Source organism: Gymnodraco acuticeps, unplaced genomic scaffold (genome assembly GCF_902827175.1).
Source record: "Gymnodraco acuticeps unplaced genomic scaffold, fGymAcu1.1, whole genome shotgun sequence".
Taxonomy (NCBI): Eukaryota; Metazoa; Chordata; class Actinopteri; order Perciformes; family Bathydraconidae; genus Gymnodraco; species Gymnodraco acuticeps.
In genome coordinates this window covers 630,819-653,686 of record NW_022990559.1, presented here as the reverse complement: position 1 = coordinate 653,686, position 22,868 = coordinate 630,819, and the positions used below count along the sequence as shown (strand labels likewise).

Here is a 22,868-nt window from a genome sequence, read left to right as displayed (position 1 = left end):
TACATTTTTGACCATCAATTCAGAAGTCTGGAATTACTCAGAAGCTTTTTTTCACACTATCTATCCAAGCCTTACAATCAAACAAATCATTGATGAAGCTATTTTGGGGTGTTTAAGAGTAGTAGAGGTAATACTTGTGACATCATGGTGTTCAGTGACGGCTATATAAGAGAGGCTAACCTCTACGTTTTTAAATGTAAATTTGACTTTTCCATAGTCAAAATAATATAATTCAATACCAAAGTCACATAAATTGATGCAGTGGTATAAATTAGTGGGTAAAATGCTGTTTCCTTTCAATTCAAGTGGCTAATGGGCTTTCTTGTTGAATGTTGGTATGATAGTGAATAATTATAAATGAATAACAAAATATTAGAACGATAATGAAGCTTTATTATCCGAGAAAAAGTCAATACTGTTGGCAATTTCATTTATTTTTTAAATGGAGAAATTCTGCAATTCTGGTGCGAAGTAGCATTTGCAATGCATGGTCAATCTGTCCAATTTCCCCTGCCGTCCCCATAAGCCTACAGGCATTTGGGTATTAATCTCTAAGTAGTGGCAAGAGTGGCAACAAGGCTTAATTCATTTACTTAAGAGCTTTTCACGTGGGGTTTAAAAGTTAATAGGACGATCGCTCTGTAGTGCATTTGATTAAACCCTCTTAATTACCCCAGGTATAATGGGCTATTAGCAAAGGCCCCTTGTAAAAGGGCAAGTGGGAGACGATTGTTTTTATGAGGTACTTTTTGTTCACCTCTTAGAATGTCAGGATTGAGTTAAATATTAGAATTAAACCCAGTCTCTCTTGCAGTGTGATACACATGGATGTGCCTGGTGTTAAATGGTTAAATGTTTTGAGCTATTGAACATAGCTTTGGAACAGGAGCAAATTGGGGTTATGAATCCAGCTAGAAAACGGTTTTAAGTTGGACACATACAGTACATGAAGCATTGCATCTTTTGGGATGCTGATTTAATCCATACCCGTTTTCTCCTATTTCTTCTTTTCCCCTATGCAGGCATTTTCTTTTTAAAACGGGCACAGGAACAACACCTTTCTTTGGCACAGCCGCCCCCGGGTACACCATGGCTACAGGGACGGTTTACTCCACACCGGCTCGACCTCTGCCCAGACACAGCCTCTCCAGAGGAGCTTTCAAGTTCAAGAAGTCACCGAAACACTGCTCCTGGAAGTGCACTGCCCTGGTCGCCGTGGGGATCGCTGTGGTTCTGTCCATCGTCCTCTGCTACTGCATAGGTAAGGGTGAGTTTGGATGTTTTAAAGATATTTTGAAATCAATATGCATGAGGAGAATGAATGATCTGTAACACAACCAAATGACTACATTAGAAAAACAGTGCCAGATTATTCAACAATATTATGTTAATAAGGGCTACAGATCAGCTAGTTGTGTCTGTTTGGCCACACAGACATTTTCCTAGTCAGAAATATAGTGTTGAAACAAAATAATTGATGCAGATTTGACTACTTGAGAATCCCTGAAGCTTTGCATTTGCCCTTGAGAGCAAAAACATTCAGACTTTTGATATGAGACTGATGACATGCTCACAAATAACATTCATTCGCCACATATTTATTTATTAGACAGGACAACACCCTTTGGCGCATATGTCTAATAAATAAATATGTGGCAATGAAAAAAAACTAAAACAATTAATACAGCTTGAAAAGGAAAATGTAAAAACCATAAACCATGCCATTTGAATAGTTAGCATTCAGAACTGAACGTCTTCCCATCCTGATTTGCAATTTGTTTATAAAGACTAATGAGTGGATGACTTGGATGTGCTGTCAAGGCGTTGACACTTTGATTTGGACTGACCTCAAAGTAATTTAAAAGCTGCTCTGCTTTTGATTCTCTTCATGTCTCAATAATACACACTGATTTACTTTCTCACTCTTACCCACACGCTCTCCCCAACTCATCATTTGTACGGTTGACAACACGTTAGCAACAGTTCAAGGCCACACTCCTACCAGCTTTCAAAATTGCATCCTACACAAGTAGCAATTTAAAAGTCTTCTCTTTTTTCCTCACATTGCAAGACTTCAGTCCCTGCTCGTGCTTGGAAGCAGTTCAGGGGGTGAAAATATTATCTTTAAACTGCTCATATTACCAGATATTCCATGCTGAACAGCTGCACAAATAGGGGCTTAGACCAGAACTTTGATTCTCTGGAGGGGCAATTCAAGGAAATATCAGCCTGTATTTCCGAGCCTGGCATGAGGATATTTTTTGTAGAAGGCGTCGGTGTGTTAACACTATTAGATTCATACGGTATCCAAATGCACCTTGGTATTGTGCATTTGAAACCATCTAGCCAGACCAAATTAACTATACACCGAGGCTTTGGTACGAACATTTCACTGTGCACTTGTTGTTACTTTCTGATTTGAAGGTGCAACACATGCTTGTCAGCCCAAGTGCATGAAAACCAGCAGATTTTGTGGCAACATATTTCTTTAGGTTGTAAGGAGAGTAAACCTGACTCCATTATCTGCGCCCGGCATTAGACAATCTTTAGACATGTCATTCGGTCAAAGGGAACAAATGATAGACAAGCTCCCTAGAGTGAATGTAGCCGCTTAATCTGTATGAAGTTTGATCGCTGCCAGGAGTATTTCTATTTCATTGCTTTTTCCTTTTTGCAGAAATTGAAGATGTCCTGATATGATTCAGTAGCGTCTGTCTGACTAAGCTCTCGGTCCGATATGCAGACATGGCCCGAGTACAGTTTCCAACAAGACATTCCTGTCTGTTTTCTTTTGACAGGCTGCTGTGCATCATCCCCAGATTTTGGATCCCAGTTCACAGAATTGATGTCCTCAGGGGTTTCTGCTATAACACAAGCAGGGCTGTTCAACTGGCCAGCACAGATGGCCGCTTCAAAATAAAACAGTTGAGGAGCTCTTATAACAAAGGAAACAGTAGCAAACACTTGATCTTAAAAGAAGACCTTGGTTCACAAAGCCTTTGTTGTGCTTCAACCAACACTTGCTTAAGACTCTGTTAAACAGGAAATGCTTTTATCTCGGCCAGGAAGATAAACTAATGCTCATCCTCCTCCCCCCCCCCCCCCCCATCCGTTGGGCATTATTTCCTATGAGAAGACTTTCGGATGTTTGTTTTTTACAGCGTGTGTCAAAGCTGACTTCTTGCTAACCTTTAGAATCTCGACCAGAGCAATAAACCTGTTACAGATTCATGTCTCCTCATGCCCTCCCTTGTCATCCAAGCCCTTAATCTTTACACTGTGCCTCTCTCCCTCAGAGGATATATAAGTATTCAGCATGCTTGGAGGCAGAGGAAATGTGACACAGTTGTATAGGAGAAATATGAGGTTGTTGGGAAGATCCAATAACCAGTGTTTTATTGGGTGATGGAAAGGGGAGTGCTCTCTTGGAGGATAGGTCATAAATGTGCTATATCAATATTCACAATGGCCTATTGACTTAACAGTTTTGTACTTGTTTTCATTCATGATGCCATAAAATTAGTATGGATATAAACATACATTTACATCTTAGTCACTCCTCTGTGTGTAGGGATCAGTTGCTATTTTTATGTCAGCTAGTGGCAGATCTGCTCAGTTTACACAGGGAAAAGGAGCCGAACCCCTAATTTGTTCAGCTGTTGTCACTAACATTTGTAGCAGATTGGATTCATTCACAACATGTTCATCTCGACATTCACTAACTTGTTTAATTGTAGACCTGTAGGTTGTTTGGGAATTGTATCTTTGGCCTGATTCCACAGTTTGTTCCTGGTGCTCCATCTCCTACGGTGTGTGTTTGAATGTGTTAGTGTGCCTGTGTGTGTGAGTTAAACAGATGCAGCCCCAGTGCCACTTGCCTCAGGTGTCGGAGAGTGTTTCCACCACTTCCTCTCGCTTTCATCCACCGCCAATTCACCTGCCAGGTGCAATGACTCAAATAGACACCACGTGCACTCATGCTTTAATACTTTTTTTACTGTCAGTCCCATTAGTGCAAATACAGGCACACCTACTGTACATCTGTTACATGTTAAACTGTAGCATAATATTCAATTTCAGTTTGTTCTTGATAAGACTGTTTTTGTTGAGGTTAAGACTGATATACCTCAAGATATTTTGGAAACAAATAGTTTGGATAAAAGGTTTTATTATTGAATTAATGTGAAGAAAAGCGTGGAGAACAGACATGAAACTGGACCCTGGCTGACAGCAGCTCCTGTAATTCAAATGAGGCAAACCTGCTGAGGTGAGGCTTTCCAGTTCCAGTTCTGCAAACTAGCCTGATTGGAAGGATTTCAACAATTGTTCAGATACAGGGGAGGCCAATCAGGACCAGGTCCAGCTTTGATGCACTGATTAGATTCAGAAACAGCCTGTGGATTCTTGAAAATGCCCTCCAAATTGAACCGCGCAAATAAAATCAAATGCGCACAATATACTCACTGAGCATGTTTGATCAAAATGTTTATAAGGAGAAGACAATAGACTTCTTTTGTCACACAAATATAGAAAAATATATAATTTAAAATTATTATATGAAGCCAGGATTATGTTACGTTAGCAGTGGCTTTGTAAATGTGCATCTCAGATTTGAGGAAGAATCTAATTTACTGCAACCTTGTACCACGCAAATGTAATTTATTGGTAAAGGCTAGAATCAATGTTGGATTTGTTATGTTTTTCAGTGAAGGCTGGTTGATTAAAAATGATGGCTCTCATGAAATTGTTTACATGGTTGCCACTTTTGGTTTTAACAAGGCCGTGCCACCACTCGTTGGTGATGAGTACTGTGTTGGAAAATAAAAAGTCTGCTCCTGATACTAATCGAAAACTAACACAAAATCGAGAAATCCCGCAGAGACTAACCCAAGGAAACAGGGAGCTTGTCAATTGCCGCAGGTACAAAAGAAAAACACCTTGTCTTGGTCGATTGTGTTACAGATGTTGTCATTCCATTTGAGGTTTTTGGAGATACTATCCTAGAGAACAGGAACATCCCCGGGAGTCCCCCGGGAGTCCCCCGGGATGTTTCTGTGGGGATTTGCAGGCAGATTCCAGCATAAAACAATGTTTATCTCAATAATGTTGAGGCTGTTGAGCTCCAAGTAGTTGTTGGCACACTGGGGCTCCAGATGGGTCACCTCTCTCTGTGGTATATTATGGACTCATTATTGTCGGTGATGATAGCCATCAGACATGCGTCCTCTGCATATTTGAACAGGAAACACTTAAGAGGTTTTATTCTCATTTGTGTTTTTAAAAGCCTTAGGTTGCTTAGCTTAAAAAATATTGTTTATTTGTTCCCACAAAGAAGAAATGCAACCTTCATCTGTAGAAAAATTTGCCCTTTTTTCAGGTAACAACCCCAACAAAAATGTTATGAACTAAATAGGGATTTTGCTCTGAGAGCTGCCAGGAGGATTATCTGGAACTGATGTTGTGTTTTCCAGCGCAACCGTGATTGTGCCTCTGTACACTAAATACCATGTGGATGTCAGGGCTCAAACTAACATTGTGTGAACCTACAAATTCAATATCCCTTTCATCGTCTGTGGAGGTGTTCCACAGGGCAAATGTTGACTTCCGAGATTATAGGCTAGCTTTTGCTGCTTCTTGCTCAGTAAGAGAATTGCTCACGGCCCATAAATATTAATTGAACTGGCCTAGGCTGCTGGAATAACGTATGCAAATTCACAAATTGAGGGCTATTCACCTCAAAGCAATTTGTTGATGAGGTAATGGGGATTCGGGTCCTGGCGCCCAGCGAGCAGTGAAGAGGGGAAGGCTCTTGGTGGTTCTGCGGTGTGTCTGATACACGAGAGCCCACACCGTCACACACTGTGAAAATGTGGGGATACTGGGAGATGTGAACGTGTAGAGAGTCTCTAGACTAATCTGTTAAATGGGCTAAAGTCTCAGGAGCCAAGCCGGTGGAAAGGTTTTCAGACTCTGATTTTAACTTTTACCGTGAGGCAGATGTTTGTAGGTTAGAGTAAAATATTTTTACGGACAATGGATGAAATGCAAGGAAATTTGCTTCATTGTTTAGAAATTCTACTACATAGGGGATGACAGACCTTTCATCTGAAACCAGCATTGCGTCAACGTTTTCACTTTGGTTTAAAACCAACAACTAAAAACCAAAAAATGACACTGGCCTTAATTTGTGTTTAGCAGTGATAATCATTCAAATGTTAACATACATAGCCTACATTCTTAATTAGGATGGTAAACCTGTTCAATAATACCTGTTAATTATCAGCATGTTACCATTTTCACTATGTAAGCATGTTAATGTTTGCTATCAGCTCAAAGCAGCAATGTGCCTAAACACAGTCTCACAGATCTGCTATCATTAGCATTAAAAATACAATAAAAAGATGATTGAATCTTCAGCACTAAGGCAAACAACATCTGGTCTGGAGCACCATCTGTTGTTCATGTGTCATTGTGTAAAGCTGAGGCCTGTACTACGAAGCTGGTTCAACCTAACCTGGATATGTTTGAGTTAGCCGGTTGGCCTAATCCAAAACATACATGCTCTCGCTAAACTGTACTACGATGTATGGAGTCAGATTTGGGTCAATATTCTAGCGTGCAAAACAAACTACTCACGAGCGGAAAATGTGCTTTTACACGCGCATAAAATGACTCTCGCGCACAGATTAAACCCCCGCGAGCGGCTATGCGCTCGCTCGCGAGAGAGACAGCCCTCTTGCTCCCTCGCGGGAGTGTCAGCCTCACTCGCTCGCGGAGTCTGTCTACGCGAGCGTGAAAAGTTTCTGGCATTTTGGGGCGGAGCCACTGGACTTTGATTGACAGCTGCCAGGAAGCCCGGAGTTGCCAGGTTTGATAAATGCCTGAACTACCAAGAGCCGAGGAGTGACAGCTGTAAGATCAGTTGGACGAGATTGAATGGTAAATGTGTCCATACAAAACTATTATATTCGTAAAGTGTACAGCTAATATATATATATATATATATATATATATATATTAATTAATTTTATATAAAACAATATATTTTTGAGTGGGCTGTATCTGTCGAAAACTGCTAGCTACTGTCTGCTGTATGCACCTCCCTTACGAAATGAACTATAGTATTACTATAGTATATTATAAGAGTTGTATAGTGTCCTATAGTAAGTTTGTAGTGTTCTGTAGTATAATTCACCAGCTATTGTATTACTATAGTTTTTTCTGTAGTGCCATTTTATTAGCTATAGTAGCCCTATAATATTTCAAAAGTAATACTCTGTATCTAGATCTTTGTAGTATTCCTATATTATTTTAAATAGTATAACTATAGTATAATATATAGTGTTTCTGTAGTTGTTTTTTAAACACACTATAGAACACTCCTAATAGCATGATATTGTCATAATGAATGCATATTATTACTATAGTGTTTGTAAAAGTATTGCACTCCTAGAATTAATGTAATTTTTTTATATCAAATGAATTGAGATATATATTAGCTGTACACTTTACGAATATAATAGTTTTTTATGGACAACTTTACCATTCAATCTCGTCCAACTGATCTTGCAGCTGTCACTCCTCGGCTCTTGATAGTTCAGGCATTTATCAAACCTGGCAACTCCGGGGTTCCTGGCAGCTGTCAATCAAAGTCCAGTGGCTCCGCCCCAAAGTGCCAAAAACGTTTCACGCGCGCGTAGACAGACTCCGAGAGCGAGTGAGGCTGACACTCCCGCGAGGGAACAAGAGGGCTGTCTCTCTCGCGAGCGAGCGCATAGCCGCTCGCGGGGGTTTAATCTGCGCGCGAGAGTCATTTTATGCGCGTGTAAAAACACATTTTCCGCTCGTGAGTAGCTTGTTTTACGTGCTAGAATATTGACCCAAATCTGACTCCATACGACGCGGATTATCAAGTGGATCGCTCAAGCCAGCCGTGCCCTATCTAGTTAGGTGCGCGTTCACATGAAAGGGGTGGTATTTGGAGCATTCGACCAATCACAAACATGGACAAGCGTACTGACAGCGTAGCATCATACTTCCTGAATGAAAAGTCAACTATAATATTAGACATATGAAGAAGTTAAACATCCATGATTTAAACACTTTATCCAGGATCAAAGCCACATAGCTGCACCTGCAAGGTGAATACAGCTGGTAAAAGAAAAAGTGTTTGAATGCGTACATTAACAGGTTTATGATATCACTGCCCCGTCTAAAACACGATCTGACTTTAATTACATTTGTCTCGAGTGTTTCGTCAACTTAATGTATTGCTTAAAATAATACTTCTGCATACAGTCTGTGACACTGTGAATGTTGCACGGCCAGATACGGCTCAGCTGACTCAGATAAGAAAATATGATACATTATGATGTGATATGCCGCGGACTGTACTTAATGTTACTCTGATCCGGTTACTTATGTTGTGGCAGATATTTAATTAAGCTTTCTTAACGATAATGTTATAATAGTCAGATTGCTCTGAAGATGGGAGGTGATATTCTATTAATGTTCACGTTCACACAGTCGGTGATTTTTGCCGGCAGTTTTTCTGTATTTCCTTTCTCCTGTAATATGACTTGATCGCTTTAAACTCCGCACACGGAGCTCTGATTGGTCAGCAGGCGGTGCTTTCACTGAGTTGATCTCTTAGCCTGCAACCTAACCTGCTCCGGGGCAGGTTAGCCGCACAGCATAAGTTACCATGGAGACCTAGTCTGCTAAAAAGAGAACCAGCGTCGTAGGACCGGAAACCCCGAGTTTTCCCTGAAGTTAGCCGGCTAAGCGAAAATCCTGCTTCGTAGTACAGGCCTCTGGTGTCCTGTCTTCTCTTCTTCTTCTTCTTCTTCTGACTCCTCTTGTCAGCTTAGAAATGATTCATTTTTCAAAACACTTAATACTAGGTTTCTAAATACAGGTTTGTTAAGCAACAGATTATGCTACCTTTTACCCTTTGAGTAATATCTTACCCTGCTTTCACTTCACAGTGACAATCAATTTGTTAGAGTAGATGTCCCTTTCTTTTCAGGCAAAGGCTGTTTTTATTATTGTTTTGTTAGTGCCCCATTACCTCATTGGGTACTTGCAATTTCGGTCCGAGCTACAGTAACACTGTTTTTTAAGAAATCTGGAGCTGTTTCTCAGTTACAAACCAACAATATGTTAATCCAAGAAATTGAGATATTTACACATTAAAAAAAGGTTGTATTTAAATGTAGAAGCTTTCAGTCCAATGTTTAGATTTAGTGTTGGGGTACTAATTAACTATTTTATAAATATTTCTGATTCTTGGCGGATTATGTTAAGTTAAAGATTTTGTGTGTGTCTATCTGTGTTGCCAGGGAATGTGCACATATATCTGAAACTGAAGTAATATTCAGAAATTTTTTAAACCATAAAATCAATTGACACAGGACATCTCAATACAAATATGTGAAGCAAAAAGGAACAAACTGCATGGATTATAGGTTTTCACGCTGGGTGTCCATTCAGAGAGAAAAGTCTGAGTTATAAGATATTGATGGACCATGTGTGTTTCTGCGTTGTCTCACATGGAGCCAACATTGATTTTGACACAGAGGGTTATGCAGGCTGAATGTACTGTGTAACCAAACATTAAAACTCAAATAAATCTGCTTGATTCAACTTGAATGAAAGGCTAAAGTGCACATGTCCATTTTAAATACCAAGGAGAGTGCTTTGTGTATTCTAATGATGCTTATTCACAAGTTCTTAGCAAAACACAAGTCTTATTTCTTTACAAAGTATGGATTGATACACTCTCCTTACTAGTTGACACTCTCTCTTTTGGTCTCCTTCACATATGATATTCTCTTTGGCCCGACTTCCACTTCTTATTTACTGCAGTCAATATCCATCTTGCTGGTGAGTGTTGGAGAAAAGTTCCTCCCGCAGATCAAATGGTCGGAAATCAAGATGCTTCCTCAGCATGTTCCCTGGATGGTGACTTTGAAGGAGATTGGCCCTCTCGCTGTGCTCGCAGTACAGCTTCAGCTTCCCAAAACAACAAGAACACAGTTTGATTGCCTCCAATACTGAGACAATAAAGCAGGTTTTCTGAATGAAAGCCAGCAAAGTTTAGTTATCTAACACAACTAGAGGAGTGTTGCAGCATCTTACACTCTCTTCCTCCTGCTGTGATTGTCTGTCTCAATAAACTGCCTCAATCCTTCTTAAAAGACTCTCTCCATCTTACTCACAAACATGGAACTGTCACCATGTCTTTCCTGCTTTTTATCACACTGAATTAGAGAGTTCAACACTCCCAGTGTGTCATTTCTGCGTGTCTGAAGTGAAAGCTTTTTTATGAAAATACACATTCTGCTCTCTTTGATAAATAGCTGTTTGTGTGCAGACACTGTGGCACATTAATGAACAGCGCTCCCCAAGAAAACATGATAGAGCAACAGGGTTCCTGAGTATTGATCTATAGATGACTTTGTCTGGACTCTGTCAGCACGCTGTTTAAACAAAGCCCACCCATTGTTGAGTAGCCTGAAAAAACACAAAAGTTGGAAGTTAAACTGATGTGTTTTTCTGCCTGCATTGGATCCATCCATTGTGTTCTCCCACAGGTCTTTTGTGCTAAAGCGGCTTGTTATGTTCAACTTATTTGCTTATTTGTTTATCCATTTCTACAAACCCACGCAGCTTTTTTGTGTATTTCACAGCAATGCACCTTTTTGGCCTCAATTGGCAGCTCCAAGAGTTGGACAACCAGCCGGCTTTTGAAAACGGAGGAGTTGGGAAGACGGGGCCCACTCAGCCGAGCATAGTGACAGCTCTGGCTGCTGACGGTGAGAAAATAAAAGACTGACATTTGAATAAACCGCTAATTAACATTCAAATAAGCCTTTTTCAGTATTAGTGCTCAATAATTATACTCTTTATTATTTTGTTGGCTTCCATGTATCCTAATTTATTTCGGTCAAGGTTATGTTGGCATTGCTTTTTCAAGATATGTTGGGGTTTTTGGGGTTAAGTTTTAATACTCATAAAAACAATTGTATTAAATAAATAATGAATGGCTTGGTGAGAAAAGCATGGTGTATGGACCGGTTGTCTAGCTCATTAGCACTAACACTTTAAATGTGTGAATAATCTCAACTTCAGTTGAAGTAGATGAGGTTTTGTGTAATTAATGATTTTTTTTAATGAAACGCTGATACCTAAAAAGAAAAGGTTAAAGAATACTAATTATTACATCAAGAAAAGGTTCAAATGACGATTAAGAAAGACAAATTGCACCAGACAACCATTTGGTCTCATGAATGATTTGGTGCTCGATGCCAAGTCAGCCTTTACGGTTTACTGAGATCTTTCACCTTCTGAATATTAATTGACTGATTCCAGACAGCTTTGCACTACCTAATCATAATCTTGGACCATTGTGTATTCAACAACACGCAGCCAGGCCATCCTAACTCACCTTTACAGCAAAAGCCACCAAATTAATCTCTGACCACATTGCTGTATTTAGAATGCACATCCACGACAGCATTAATTGAGTTGAGTAGGCCAGGCAAAAGCTCAATTGTTTAAACTCGGCTAGATTTAAATCCTCATAAGTACTGCTAATTAAGATAGCATGAGGCAGGTTTTGGACTGTTTAAAGGCAATCAATAGCAGGCTATTATTCTCCCCTGAGGTAAACTTGGCTACCAGTCTTCACTTTGAATGGAACTAATGTGACAGCCAATGGCCTCATTACACGCACCCCGACATGCAAATAACGGAGGTCTGGCACGAACGGATAAACTCACAATGACTGTATACACAGGTCCTCACACTGAAGTGCTTTGTATGAGAAGCAGGGACAAAGGTTGAGATGTTGTTATGTATCAGGACATATCTGCATCATCCACCTAACCTGTTATAAGTCTATGCCACAGTATGTTGTAAAAAGCACAGCTGTATTCCTTCCACTATATAGCTTCAAACGGCAAGGACTTTAAAACATTTGACATATTTTTCATCCTAACAATGACATTTGTTCTGGTAATTACACCTTGCAGACTACAATTTTTCATTTGAGCATGAGTCATATTAAAACTGGCCATCCCTCCATCGTTTGCGCTGTAAGGACACAGTTTAAGGGTATAATTCACAAAATAGTTTTGATTTGCTGTTATTGCTCTGGGAAGGCAGCGCTCAGTATATCTGACAGTTTCCATTAAGACCTTATCCAAGATGAGGCGGTGCTCTCTGAGTCATCAGGACAAGAGAGAAGACGTGAAATGTGGCCTGTTAGAGTCTAATAAATAGCCAATTATATCTGGTCATTTTTTTTTCAGTGAGCAGTGCATCATGGACCACAGGGATCCATTACTTTTAATCCTCTCTTTCTTGGTCACTGCTCATTTGGAAAATATATGACTGTCTTATTGTAAAGTCCCTGCTTGGATAAAAAGAATAAGATTGCACTGGTAAGCAAAAGATTGAATGCAGCAATTACTGATATCCAAATATGAAAGACCAATATTAGATTTGAGATGAAAGCGGAGGTTTTAACTGATGGTATGAAAGGCTCTGTGATGACTGATTTATACAATATAGCCATAACAGTGCTGTTTTTTGGATTTTGCAACACCTTATATAATCCGAGTGTGTGTCTGTCTTCTAGGAAGGACTAACGTGCTGAATCAGGAGAACAACTCCATTGATACGGGACAGGTGGACGTAGGGAAGAAGGCGGGTCAGAGCGTCCCACCGGGGGTGTTCTGGCGTTCTCAAATCAGCATGGAGCTCCCACGCTTCCTGAAGTTCAACATCTCGGTACAGAAGAACGCACTGATAGGAGTCTATGGACGGAAAGGTCTCACACCATCTCACACTCAGGTAAAGCCTTTTTATTAATGTTTTTAAATCAGGTATATCGCCTGTAGATTAAAGATGAAGCTGACACCTTGTGACGCTTTGCATCAAACTTTGTTACTCTTCAAAAGAAAATGACATATCTCTTGTAATTAGAAAGTAACATTGAAATGAAAGGCAAGTTTATTTATATAGCACCTTTCAACACATGGCAATTCAAAGTGCTTTACAAAATGAATAATTAAGAAATAGTGCAGCAGAAACATATTATAAAATGGCATTTTAAAACACTTAATCGAAGATAAAAAAACATGAATAACACAGGTACATGAATAAAAGTTACAGTGCAGTGTGAGAAATGAATACATCAATTAAATGCGGCGGCAAAAAGAAAAGTCTTCAGCCTAGATTTAAAAGTAGTCAGAGTTGTAGCGGACCTGCAGGTTTCTGGGAGTTTGTTCCAGATATTTGGAGCATAATAACTGAACGCTGCTTCTCCATGTTTAGTTCTGACTCTGGGGACAGAAAGCTGACCAGTCCCTGAAGACCTGAGAGATCTGGATGGTTCATAATTTAGCAGGAGGTCAGAAATGTATTTTGGGCCTAAACAATTCAGTGCTTTATAAACCAGCAGCAATATTTTGAAATCTATTCTTTGACACACAGGAAGCCAGTGTAAAGACTTCAGAACAGGAGTGATGTGATCCACTTTCTTAGTGTTAGTGAGGACTCGAGCAGCGGCGTTCTGAATCAGCTGAAGCTTCCTAATAGATTTTTTAGTGAGACCTGTGAAGACACCATTGCAGTAGTCGAGTCTACTGAAGATAAAAGCATGGACAAGTTTTTCCAAATCCTGCTGTGACATTAGTCTTTTAATCCTAGATATATTCTTTAGGTGATAGTAGGCGGATTTAGTAACTGTTTTAATGTGACTGTTGAAACTCAGGTCAGAGTCCATGACTACACCTAGATTTCTGGCTTTATCTGTTGTTTTGAACATTGCCGACTGAAGCTCAGCGCTGGCTTTTATTCGTTCCTCCTTGGCTCCAAAAAACAATTACGTCAGTTTTATCTTTGTTTATTGAAGGGGCCCACTTTTGCTTTTTGAGGTTTTCCCTCTCCTGTAGTGTGTTATATATGTTTGTGTGCATGCAACTGGTCTGCAAAGGATAACATCCAATAGTGACATCTCTATGTAACACTCACGCATCTATTGGCTAGTGCTCCAACACATTATACGTGATGGACTTAGGGGCCGTACATCTCTAAGAGGTTGACTAATCACAACAGGGCTTGCCAACTAACCAATCAGAGCAGACTGGCCTCTGGTCTCAGGGGCTTTGCAGCTTCTAAAAAAAACTTGGCTAACTATTGCTGACATTACTGGACCAGTTCCATGGCTTTAATTATAATATTAGCAAGATTTCTCTATGCGTTAATCACCGCTCTTACATGTACATGTAATCAGTCTTTAATAAAATAAATTGATTAAAGCAGCTTTGAGGTCATTTCACTACTTCTTAAAAAAGCCTGAAAATGAAACTTGATCAAACAATGTATATGAATACTGTATTAATTAATAGGGTGTTCTATCTGCTCTTATGATGCCCTTTATATGAATTACTGACATCACTGTATGCCTTTGCACATTACAGCGAGGTATTAGCTTATTTCAGTTTGCCAGTGTGGACATGCACATCTTTCATTTCCACTAAACGTCGGGAATTTGCAAATTGAAGTGTTTCAGAAAATGTCTCATGTTTCACTTGAATGACATTTCCGGCATTTTGAATGTCCGATGTGTGATCATGGTGATGTAGGCACTCAGACAATGGCCAGCACAATTGACTGCAAAAGCTCTTAGCCTAACCTTCTTGACATTCTCTGCTCGTAAAGACGGGCTTCACTCAAGTGTAGGGCCACTCTCTGATGGTCGAAACTGAGATGTAAGGGACAACAGGTGATCTGGATTGCACTTTCAAGGTGAAAAAAGGAGCCCCAACAAAATGAAAGTCCAAAGGGCACTAATTAACAAGACACTGCTTTTATGTCTCCGGCAATTATTGCACAGACACTCAAGCTTGTCAATTCTCGACACTGTCCATTGTGGCCACCTCTAAATTACATACTGTTCAGGGACCAGGGGCACAAATCAATGCATTTACTTAACTGAGCATGAAAGACACCAATGAGAGATATTGACTGTTCGTTGTATTCACAGCTCGGAAGACAAGACAACATTTAAGTGCAACAGGCTTTCCACCTTTCTCAAACATAGACTTCCTCTCTCTGCTATTGAGTGTTTGTCCGTGCTGATACAAACCAAGCAAGTTAGAAGAAAATTACTTTTGTAGTTTGTTTCTTAAGAGATCGCCCTCAGTTGTTTCCAAGTGCCAAACTAAGTTCACCCAATCTAAAGGCTGAAGTATTTGCAGGCTCTGGGCTCTGTCTGCGGGGCATCCTGCAGTCTCTCCACGCCCGGCCTCTCGCCTGTTATGCACTGCATTGTTGGATTGAGATGAGTTGGGGGGGCTTTCACTGCGGCTAATCGAGATGTATGCACTTCGCCAGGAGGTTTAGGTTTCGTGGGATGAACAGTTTTATTACTTCCCCCTCAAGCCGAAAACACAAAGAACTCAACTTCCGCCAGGTTAATATCCTCCCTCTGCCCCTCTGCTCCACTCAAAGGGGTTTAAATCACAGGGTTGACTTCACCTGCTCCTCGCTTTATGCTCTCTTTCCTGTCTTTCTCAAGTCAACTGCAAAGTTGCTCGGGTCCATTTTTGTCCCGTTTCTGAGCTTTAAATCCTGTTTTAATATATTTTCTTGTCCCTTTCTTTAACTCCTTTAAAGCCCATTATGTTTCAACGAGGCTGGATGTCGTGCACATAGTGATTTAAAGCTGAGATGATTCATTATTGCCCACTAGGCAGAGAAGAACTTCATAACAAGATGGCAGATGCAAAATACTGATTTACTCCCAGTTTATAAAGACCTTAAGCCTAAAGTGTGTGTCAAACGTTGCCTCGTTACACATCAAACAGAAATAGAGCAACACCAGGATCCAATTGGACTTGTGTTTCTGGCCACTTGATACATTTAAGTGCAACATCTTTTAGCATGGGTTTTCTCTCCAGCAACACTTGAGAAAAAATTATCTGCCTCTTAAGCGGTGAGAATATCGTTGTTTTTGTTGTTGTTGCTGAAAAGAGCTATCTCCTGCTTTTGGTAATGGGTTTGTTGATGAGGGGCTGTGATTTTATAGTGGAGCATGCAGCTAATGCAGTGAAGTGAAAGAGGCCAAAAAAGCTCAATAGAGGTGCCGATTAAGGTTTAAGGTTTGGGGTAATATCATAAACATGCAGTGTTGCTATGATGGAATGCTACTATTACAAACTATTGAAAATAAAGCTGGAGGAGGCACTTTATTTTTCATTCCATAATAACCTTTCAGCATAATTGTAATTCAAGTGGTCTCCCAGGGTAGGCAGTTTTTAGTAAAAGGCAAAAAAAGCCAGAATACAAAGATACAGCCCTCATACTGCAGCTCTCCTCCCTCCCCGCTCTGTTTTGAGCACCTCCCACCAGACAGATATGCGCTTCATGCAGCATCTAACGGGACAAGAACAGGCATCTGCATTTCTAGAGCAGCCGATAGGACGGTTCTCTCCTCCAAATGATCTGTGATTGGTCAACGTCTTGGGCTACATTTACTTGTAGCTAAAAACCGAGCAGAAGTCTATTTTTTTTCCAGACGATTTAAATTACAATATGCTGAAAGGCTACAATGGATTTATTTCCCATGAATAAATAACTTAACCTAGCTTTAATGCAGCTTTAAAAACAATTTGAATTGTTATTGGCAGTATTGTGACATATTTTTTCCGATCGTATTCTATTATTTATAAGGAAACATAAATAAATAAATGTACTCGCATGTCTAAAATAATTTGTTTTAATGATTTTTAAGTGGAACCCCTTGCTGCTAAATATATATATATATATATATATATTTACCTTTCTCTCTTGACAATTGTTGTGACTGAACTCATTACTTACTTTAAAAATGTATTTGAAATGTAAGTGATATATTACTTATTATTGAGCGGACAAGTCTGAAACACAAACAAAATCATTTTCAGGCAAAAATCAATAGCTTGGCAGTTCACCAAATCTCTCAAATGACCTCATCATTGTGTTTAAATCCATCTTTGAACTAGCTTCAGTGCATCAGACTTTGATCAGCCCATAGTCTCTCTTCCACCCTGAGCGTTCACTCTAGGCTCAGTGCATCTGTGTAGCTAACAACAGCTTTAGCCATGGGATCTGTCTGCATCTGCTGTGCTTTCTGCAGCCTATAGACTGTTTGGGGATTGCTGGTTTGTTACTCTGTTTTCTGCTGCAGTGCTCTCCACCATACAGCCTCCGTCAAGAAGAGGTTCAGGTGTTGAGCAGGTGCAGTGAGAGCAGATGCGCCGCTTTACTCGTTTCATTTGGCAGGAATGACTCGTTACTCCTTGTTTACCCCGTAAATCAATGTTTGCCTGAAAGAAATACAGAGAGACTGCTATGCTGCTTTCCCAAAACATACAGTAGGAAGAAAAAGGCCTGGGGTATATACTATATTCTATTTGTTGTGTTTGCTACTGTAGAAAAAAAAGGACGTATTTACTTTAAACTTATTCAAGATATGATGTATTCATCCGCTGTTTGAGAAAGTCCCGGGAACATTCAGTATTAAAAACAAACAATAAACCAATTAAAACATTAGTAGCAATGTGGTATTAACTTGAATTAAAAACAGAAAAATAATTGCATATAGCTGTCATTGAAGAAAGCTTTTCACTTTATCCTTTTCTTTGTATTTTGTGCACACACTGGCAGTGAATAACTCCTAAGTATATGCATCCACACAGAGCATTATCTGCGTTAATTTAACAAATTATAATAAACACATTGCCAGACTCTGTTGAAGTGCACTCCTGTCAGAATGTAAAAAACATATTTTTGGAATATTGTTGAGCCTTAGCCCCAGAGCCATATCAGCTCTATCAGTAGACAAACAACTCTCCAAACAACATCTATCAACTACAAATACATGTGACTGAAAATCAACATTTATTATACTTAAATATTTGCTGGGTACACAGACCTCTTCATTTTGTTGTGTTTTGCATAACCACTTTGAAGTATTCTTCTCCGACAGTTAGGGAAATCACCAGAGGAGCCGCATACAAAGCATCCAACAGAAGAAAGCATCAACTTTTTGAACTTTCTGGCATGTTTTACTGCCTGATTTAATTAGAGCAACATTAAAATAACAATCATCTGCATCTCTCGTAATCTGTTCTTGGTGTTGTTTTGCAGTATGACTTTGTGGAGCTGTTGGACGGCAGCCGGCTTATCGCCAAAGAACATCGGACTCAGAGTGAACCGGAGACGAGGGGACGGCAGGATCACCCGGTCAGCGTGCACCAAGCCGGCTTCATCCAGTACCTGGACTCAGGGGTGTGGCACCTGGCGTTTTATAATGACGGAAGAAACGCGGAGACAGTGTCCTATAACACCATCATTCAGGGTAAGAGGACACACATCTGCTGCGATGGCTGATGAGAGTGATTGGAATGATGTGTAATGACATGTTTGGAAGACTTTAATTTCCTTTAACAGCTGCGCCTGAATTAACAAACAGTTAGGTTGGTGGAAATGTTGGCTTCCACTCAAACAAGCTGAGCTCTTAAAACTTTGAGCCTAAGAGACGGATCTAAGTTTCCATTGGAGGGTAGTGGATTATTGTGCTCAACACAACAATACGAGACACTACAGTACACTGCATTGATTCTTTCTTCCTAACAACCTCTTCAGCGTTCTGGAGTCTGTGAAATTTCCTTGTGGGTTTTGAGGTAGGAGAAACCACTAAGGTTGAGTTAACGTTTTTCTATTTCCTTTGGGGAGTTTTCCATTGATCCAACCCTACAAATATGAAGGTATCGATGTGTGAGGTCAAAATTGCCTGGGTCCAACGCTGGCTCAATGAACATTCAATACAAGACAGTGCAATAACAAAAAAGTTTGCCCTCTTAACGGCGATCAAAATGAGGGCCCCGGTCTTATGGGGGTGCCGTTCATGAGTGAATGAACACAAGATCTGTCTGTAGGATATGTCAGATTAACTTCAACTCAGAGAGGATTTGAGCTGTAAACACAGGAGATTGCCTCAGTCCCTTGAATCAGTCATTCAAGGGGTTGAGGGGCGAGGAAGAGGCGGTAGAGGAGACAAAATGTGTCAAGGAAATGGAATTATTTGGTCTAATTTAAAATGTATGTGTGGCTTTTACTCAACATGGCTTGGATGGGAAGAGCCAGCCTGCAGTGTGCATGTTATGGAGGCTTAGACCTTAGTGGGACATGGACAAATAGCTGTAAATGTATGCCATGCCCGATACAGCTACCGCAGATAAGGGATGCTTAAAAAGCCTAGATTCATGCAGGGGATAAAGAAAAAAACAAAAAAACGTTAGTATCTCGGTCGTCTTGCAGTATTCTTGAACAGTTTCAGTTGTCAAATGTTATTTAAGCAGGAATTTGAGATTTGCTATAATTTGAAAATCCGGTGTGTTATTAATAGTTGGACTTTCTCGCCCACAGAATCTGTCACGGAGTGCACACACAACTGCTACGGGAACGGAGAGTGTGTGGCGGGATCATGCCACTGCTTCCCAGGATTCATTGGGCCGTACTGTTCCAGAGGTAATAATTATCTCATATATTTGTCTTACTCTGTCCACCCGGCCCATTAGTCAAAGGGTCAGTTTCCCCTGAGTTAAAAAAATATAGATTTTCTTTGTGTAGATTGCTTTGGTTGTATTTGCCCACCTTTATAACATAATGTGGAAAATTGTTTGTTGAGCTCAAAGCGATCAGAAGCAAAAGCACCGCATGTGGAGTCTCACATGGTGCAGCTAGATCGATATATTGATTAATATGACCTGAGCAGCTGTATGATTGGCATATACGTCAGTGGGTATGTTACAAGAAACGTCAGTAAAGACATAAATGTTTGAGATCATTAAGAAACACTCTCTATATTACGTAATTTGTCTCCACGATAGCACTGACAAGGTTATTTTTTAAATTCTCTAATCGGATTTTTAAAAATCCAGCATAGGCTGAGCATTTGTTACTCCATCTAATCCACATACTGTAACAGGCTTTTTACATTGAAAACTACACAAAAAAACATGCTCCCTATGAAAATTATTAAAACTCATTTGTTTGTATCTACTGAACATGAAAAGATTCCCTTCAAATCCACTCTATTTGACATACGCCCCAAATCTCAGAGAAAGATATGTCAAAATCTGGCAATAGAAAGCCTTCTTCATGTGTACGTGTCTGAGTCCATCGATATTTGGATCACCTTTTTACTTTCTTTGCCACAGTTTTATGAGAAGATCTTACCATTTCTTGCGCCTTGTATGTAGCTGTTATGTGTGATATGTGACCAGTAACTTCCTGGGTTTCTGCTGGTTGCCTAGCAACTGGTCCCATACAAGAAATAGTCGAACACATAAATATATTAAGTCAATAAGCGAGCTTTACAGGTGCTGTGAGGTAGATTTTGTTTCCTTTGGATGAAGCCAGGCAAGCGCTGATTCTCCTTATTTCAAATGTTTTTGCTAAGCATCTGGCTCCTGCTTCATTATTACCATCCTGACTTTTAGAAAATAAATAAAGTAGCTATTATTAAATATATATAATAAAGGACACATTAGATATACAAATAAAGACAAATAAGTACTTAACCTTGGAAAAAGTATTAGTAGCACCATTTATATGAACTGAACTTCAGTACATGTTTACATCCAACTGCACCTTATATTCTACCTCATACGTTTTTTTATAGAACACATATTTATTTCTAGTTTTGTAATCATCAACTGCACTGATAAATACATGTGCAATAACTTACTTATTGACTTGTTTACATTCGTTACTGCCTTGAACGTATTGTTCTTGTATTTGTATGGTAATGTTGTATTGTTTTGTAAGCGTATACTGTTCAATCATAGGTCCAATTTATAGTCACTTTATATATTATATATTACAAGTTTAAGCTTGTATTGTCAAAATGATACTTATACTGTCTGTTATCTGTGATTGCACCATCGGGAATGCTTGGAATTTCGCTGTACTCTGTGTAGTGACAATAAGGGAATCTACTCTAATACACCACAAGCCCTGATATTGTTAATTCCTTTGTTTCCCCAGCCGCCTGTCCGGTGCTGTGCAGCGGAAACGGTCAGTACACCAGGGGGCGCTGCCAGTGCTACAGCGGGTGGAAAGGCACTGAGTGTGATATTCCTGCCTCCCAGTGTATCGATCCTCAATGCGGGGGACACGGATTGTGTGTGTCGGGCAACTGTGTGTGCAACAGCGGCCACAAAGGACCCAACTGTGAACAAGGTAAATGGGGAAAGAAATCCTTTTCCCTTTGGATGGGAAGCAGCAATACTTTTCTGTGGGAAGCTCAGGGGGAATTGACACAGTCCATTGGTGAAACAATCGAGTGTTTTCAACTCCACTGAGCAGATAATGCTTGGGATGTTGTTATTGATACCGTGTGTATAAATTAACTCCCTCTTAGTTTTTAGACCGCGTGAGGTTACCTGCTGGAACAGTTTGTGAAGGGCCCATTGATGCAGTCACCTATTGGAATGCTCCTCAGATGAAGGCACCTGTAAAAATCAATCATTCAATCGCACCTGTTCCCCCCGTTTATTTATTGAGAAAGAGCTTTGTCTTCTTTCTTGTCAACCTTTTCAACCTCCCTCTTCCCTCCGGTGCATTTAACTTTATTGATCCCCATGCAAACAAAAGACAATTATCTGCTCAGATTTACATGTGCGCCTCATTGACCTTGCACGTAAAAATCTATTGAGTGAACTAAATGAGTATATTGTGTTTTTCTTTGAAGTGAAGCATTATGGGAAGGAAACATAGATGGGAGATTGTGGCATTTGTACTTCCAGGCTTGCTTGTAATGGCTCCGGTGTGATGAATTGGTTAAGGTAAATAATCAATACCAGTGTCCAAGGAGGTGTTGAAATCCACAGAGAAATCAGCTCCAGAGGAAGCACAATGTTGCTGTTGTGAATTATCCCTATGGGTTGATTATGTTGGTCATAATTGCCAATTATTAACTTAGATCAGCGAGTTGATCTGCAAATTGTTAATAGTAATTGATTACATCGGTCTAGACGCTAATTGTGCACCTTCTCCTAGGGCCTATAATGGAGCATAATTATGCTGTCAGTATATTGGAAGTACCCTATAATATAGAAGAGCTAGTAGAACATAGGGTGGAAAAACGAAACCAGCCACAACTAAACACAGCAGCATGTTCAGCTGTGGCTTAACAGACGTCACCTGGCACTGGAGCACTTCCACTCTGACAAAAATGATGTTGGCTTGTAGCAGAGTGAAATTGGCCGGGGTAAATAAGTAGGTTTGATATCCTTTCTGGAAGTGGTAAACTAAAAATATTCTGTCCTCTCCACGGCCCTCAGTTGACTGTGTGGACCCGATATGTTCCGGTCACGGAGCCTGTCATCACAGTGAGTGCCACTGTAACCCGGGCTGGGGTGGTATCAGCTGTGAGATCCTGAAGAGCACTTGTCCAGAGCAGTGCTCCAGTCACGGCACCTTCAACACCGACTCGGGGACCTGCGTCTGCGAGGCCAACTGGATGGGGGCCGACTGCTCAATAGGTCAGAAAACATTGCACTTCATTTCAGAATCAGAATCAGAAACAGGTTTATTCCCAGGTAGGTTTACACGTACCAGGAATTTGACTTGGTGTCGTGTTGCATAAAAACAAGAATTAAAAAAACAGGTAGAGAACTAGAAAAATATTTAAATAATAAAAAATATAGTCAAATATAACATTTACATTGCAATGGAATAAGAAGGAATAAAAGGTGGAATAACAATTGTGTGCATTCATGTAATGCATTTTGTCACTTAAAGCTATT

The 22,868-nt window shown here is 40.0% G+C and overlaps 1 protein-coding gene across 8 annotated transcripts in view; it reads left to right on the top strand.

Annotated features, from left to right (window-relative positions):
• The window catches only part of si:dkey-237h12.3 (teneurin-3), a 161,536-nt gene that overhangs the window by 77,123 nt on the left and 61,545 nt on the right, over nt 1-22,868 (top strand). For 5 of the 8 annotated variants that reach the window (XM_034227608.1, XM_034227611.1, XM_034227610.1 and 2 more), the window contains 7 exons: nt 1,023-1,267; nt 10,692-10,817; nt 12,644-12,858; nt 18,202-18,412; nt 19,483-19,584; nt 21,106-21,300; nt 22,404-22,604. In XM_034227608.1, the coding sequence (XP_034083499.1) occupies nt 1,023-1,267; nt 10,692-10,817; nt 12,644-12,858; nt 18,202-18,412; nt 19,483-19,584; nt 21,106-21,300; nt 22,404-22,604 (1,295 nt within the window). The remainder of the gene's footprint in view (nt 1-1,022; nt 1,268-10,691; nt 10,818-12,643; nt 12,859-18,201; nt 18,413-19,482; nt 19,585-21,105; nt 21,301-22,403; nt 22,605-22,868) is intronic. The other 3 variants (XM_034227612.1, XM_034227609.1, XM_034227613.1) reach the window with 2 other exon arrangements.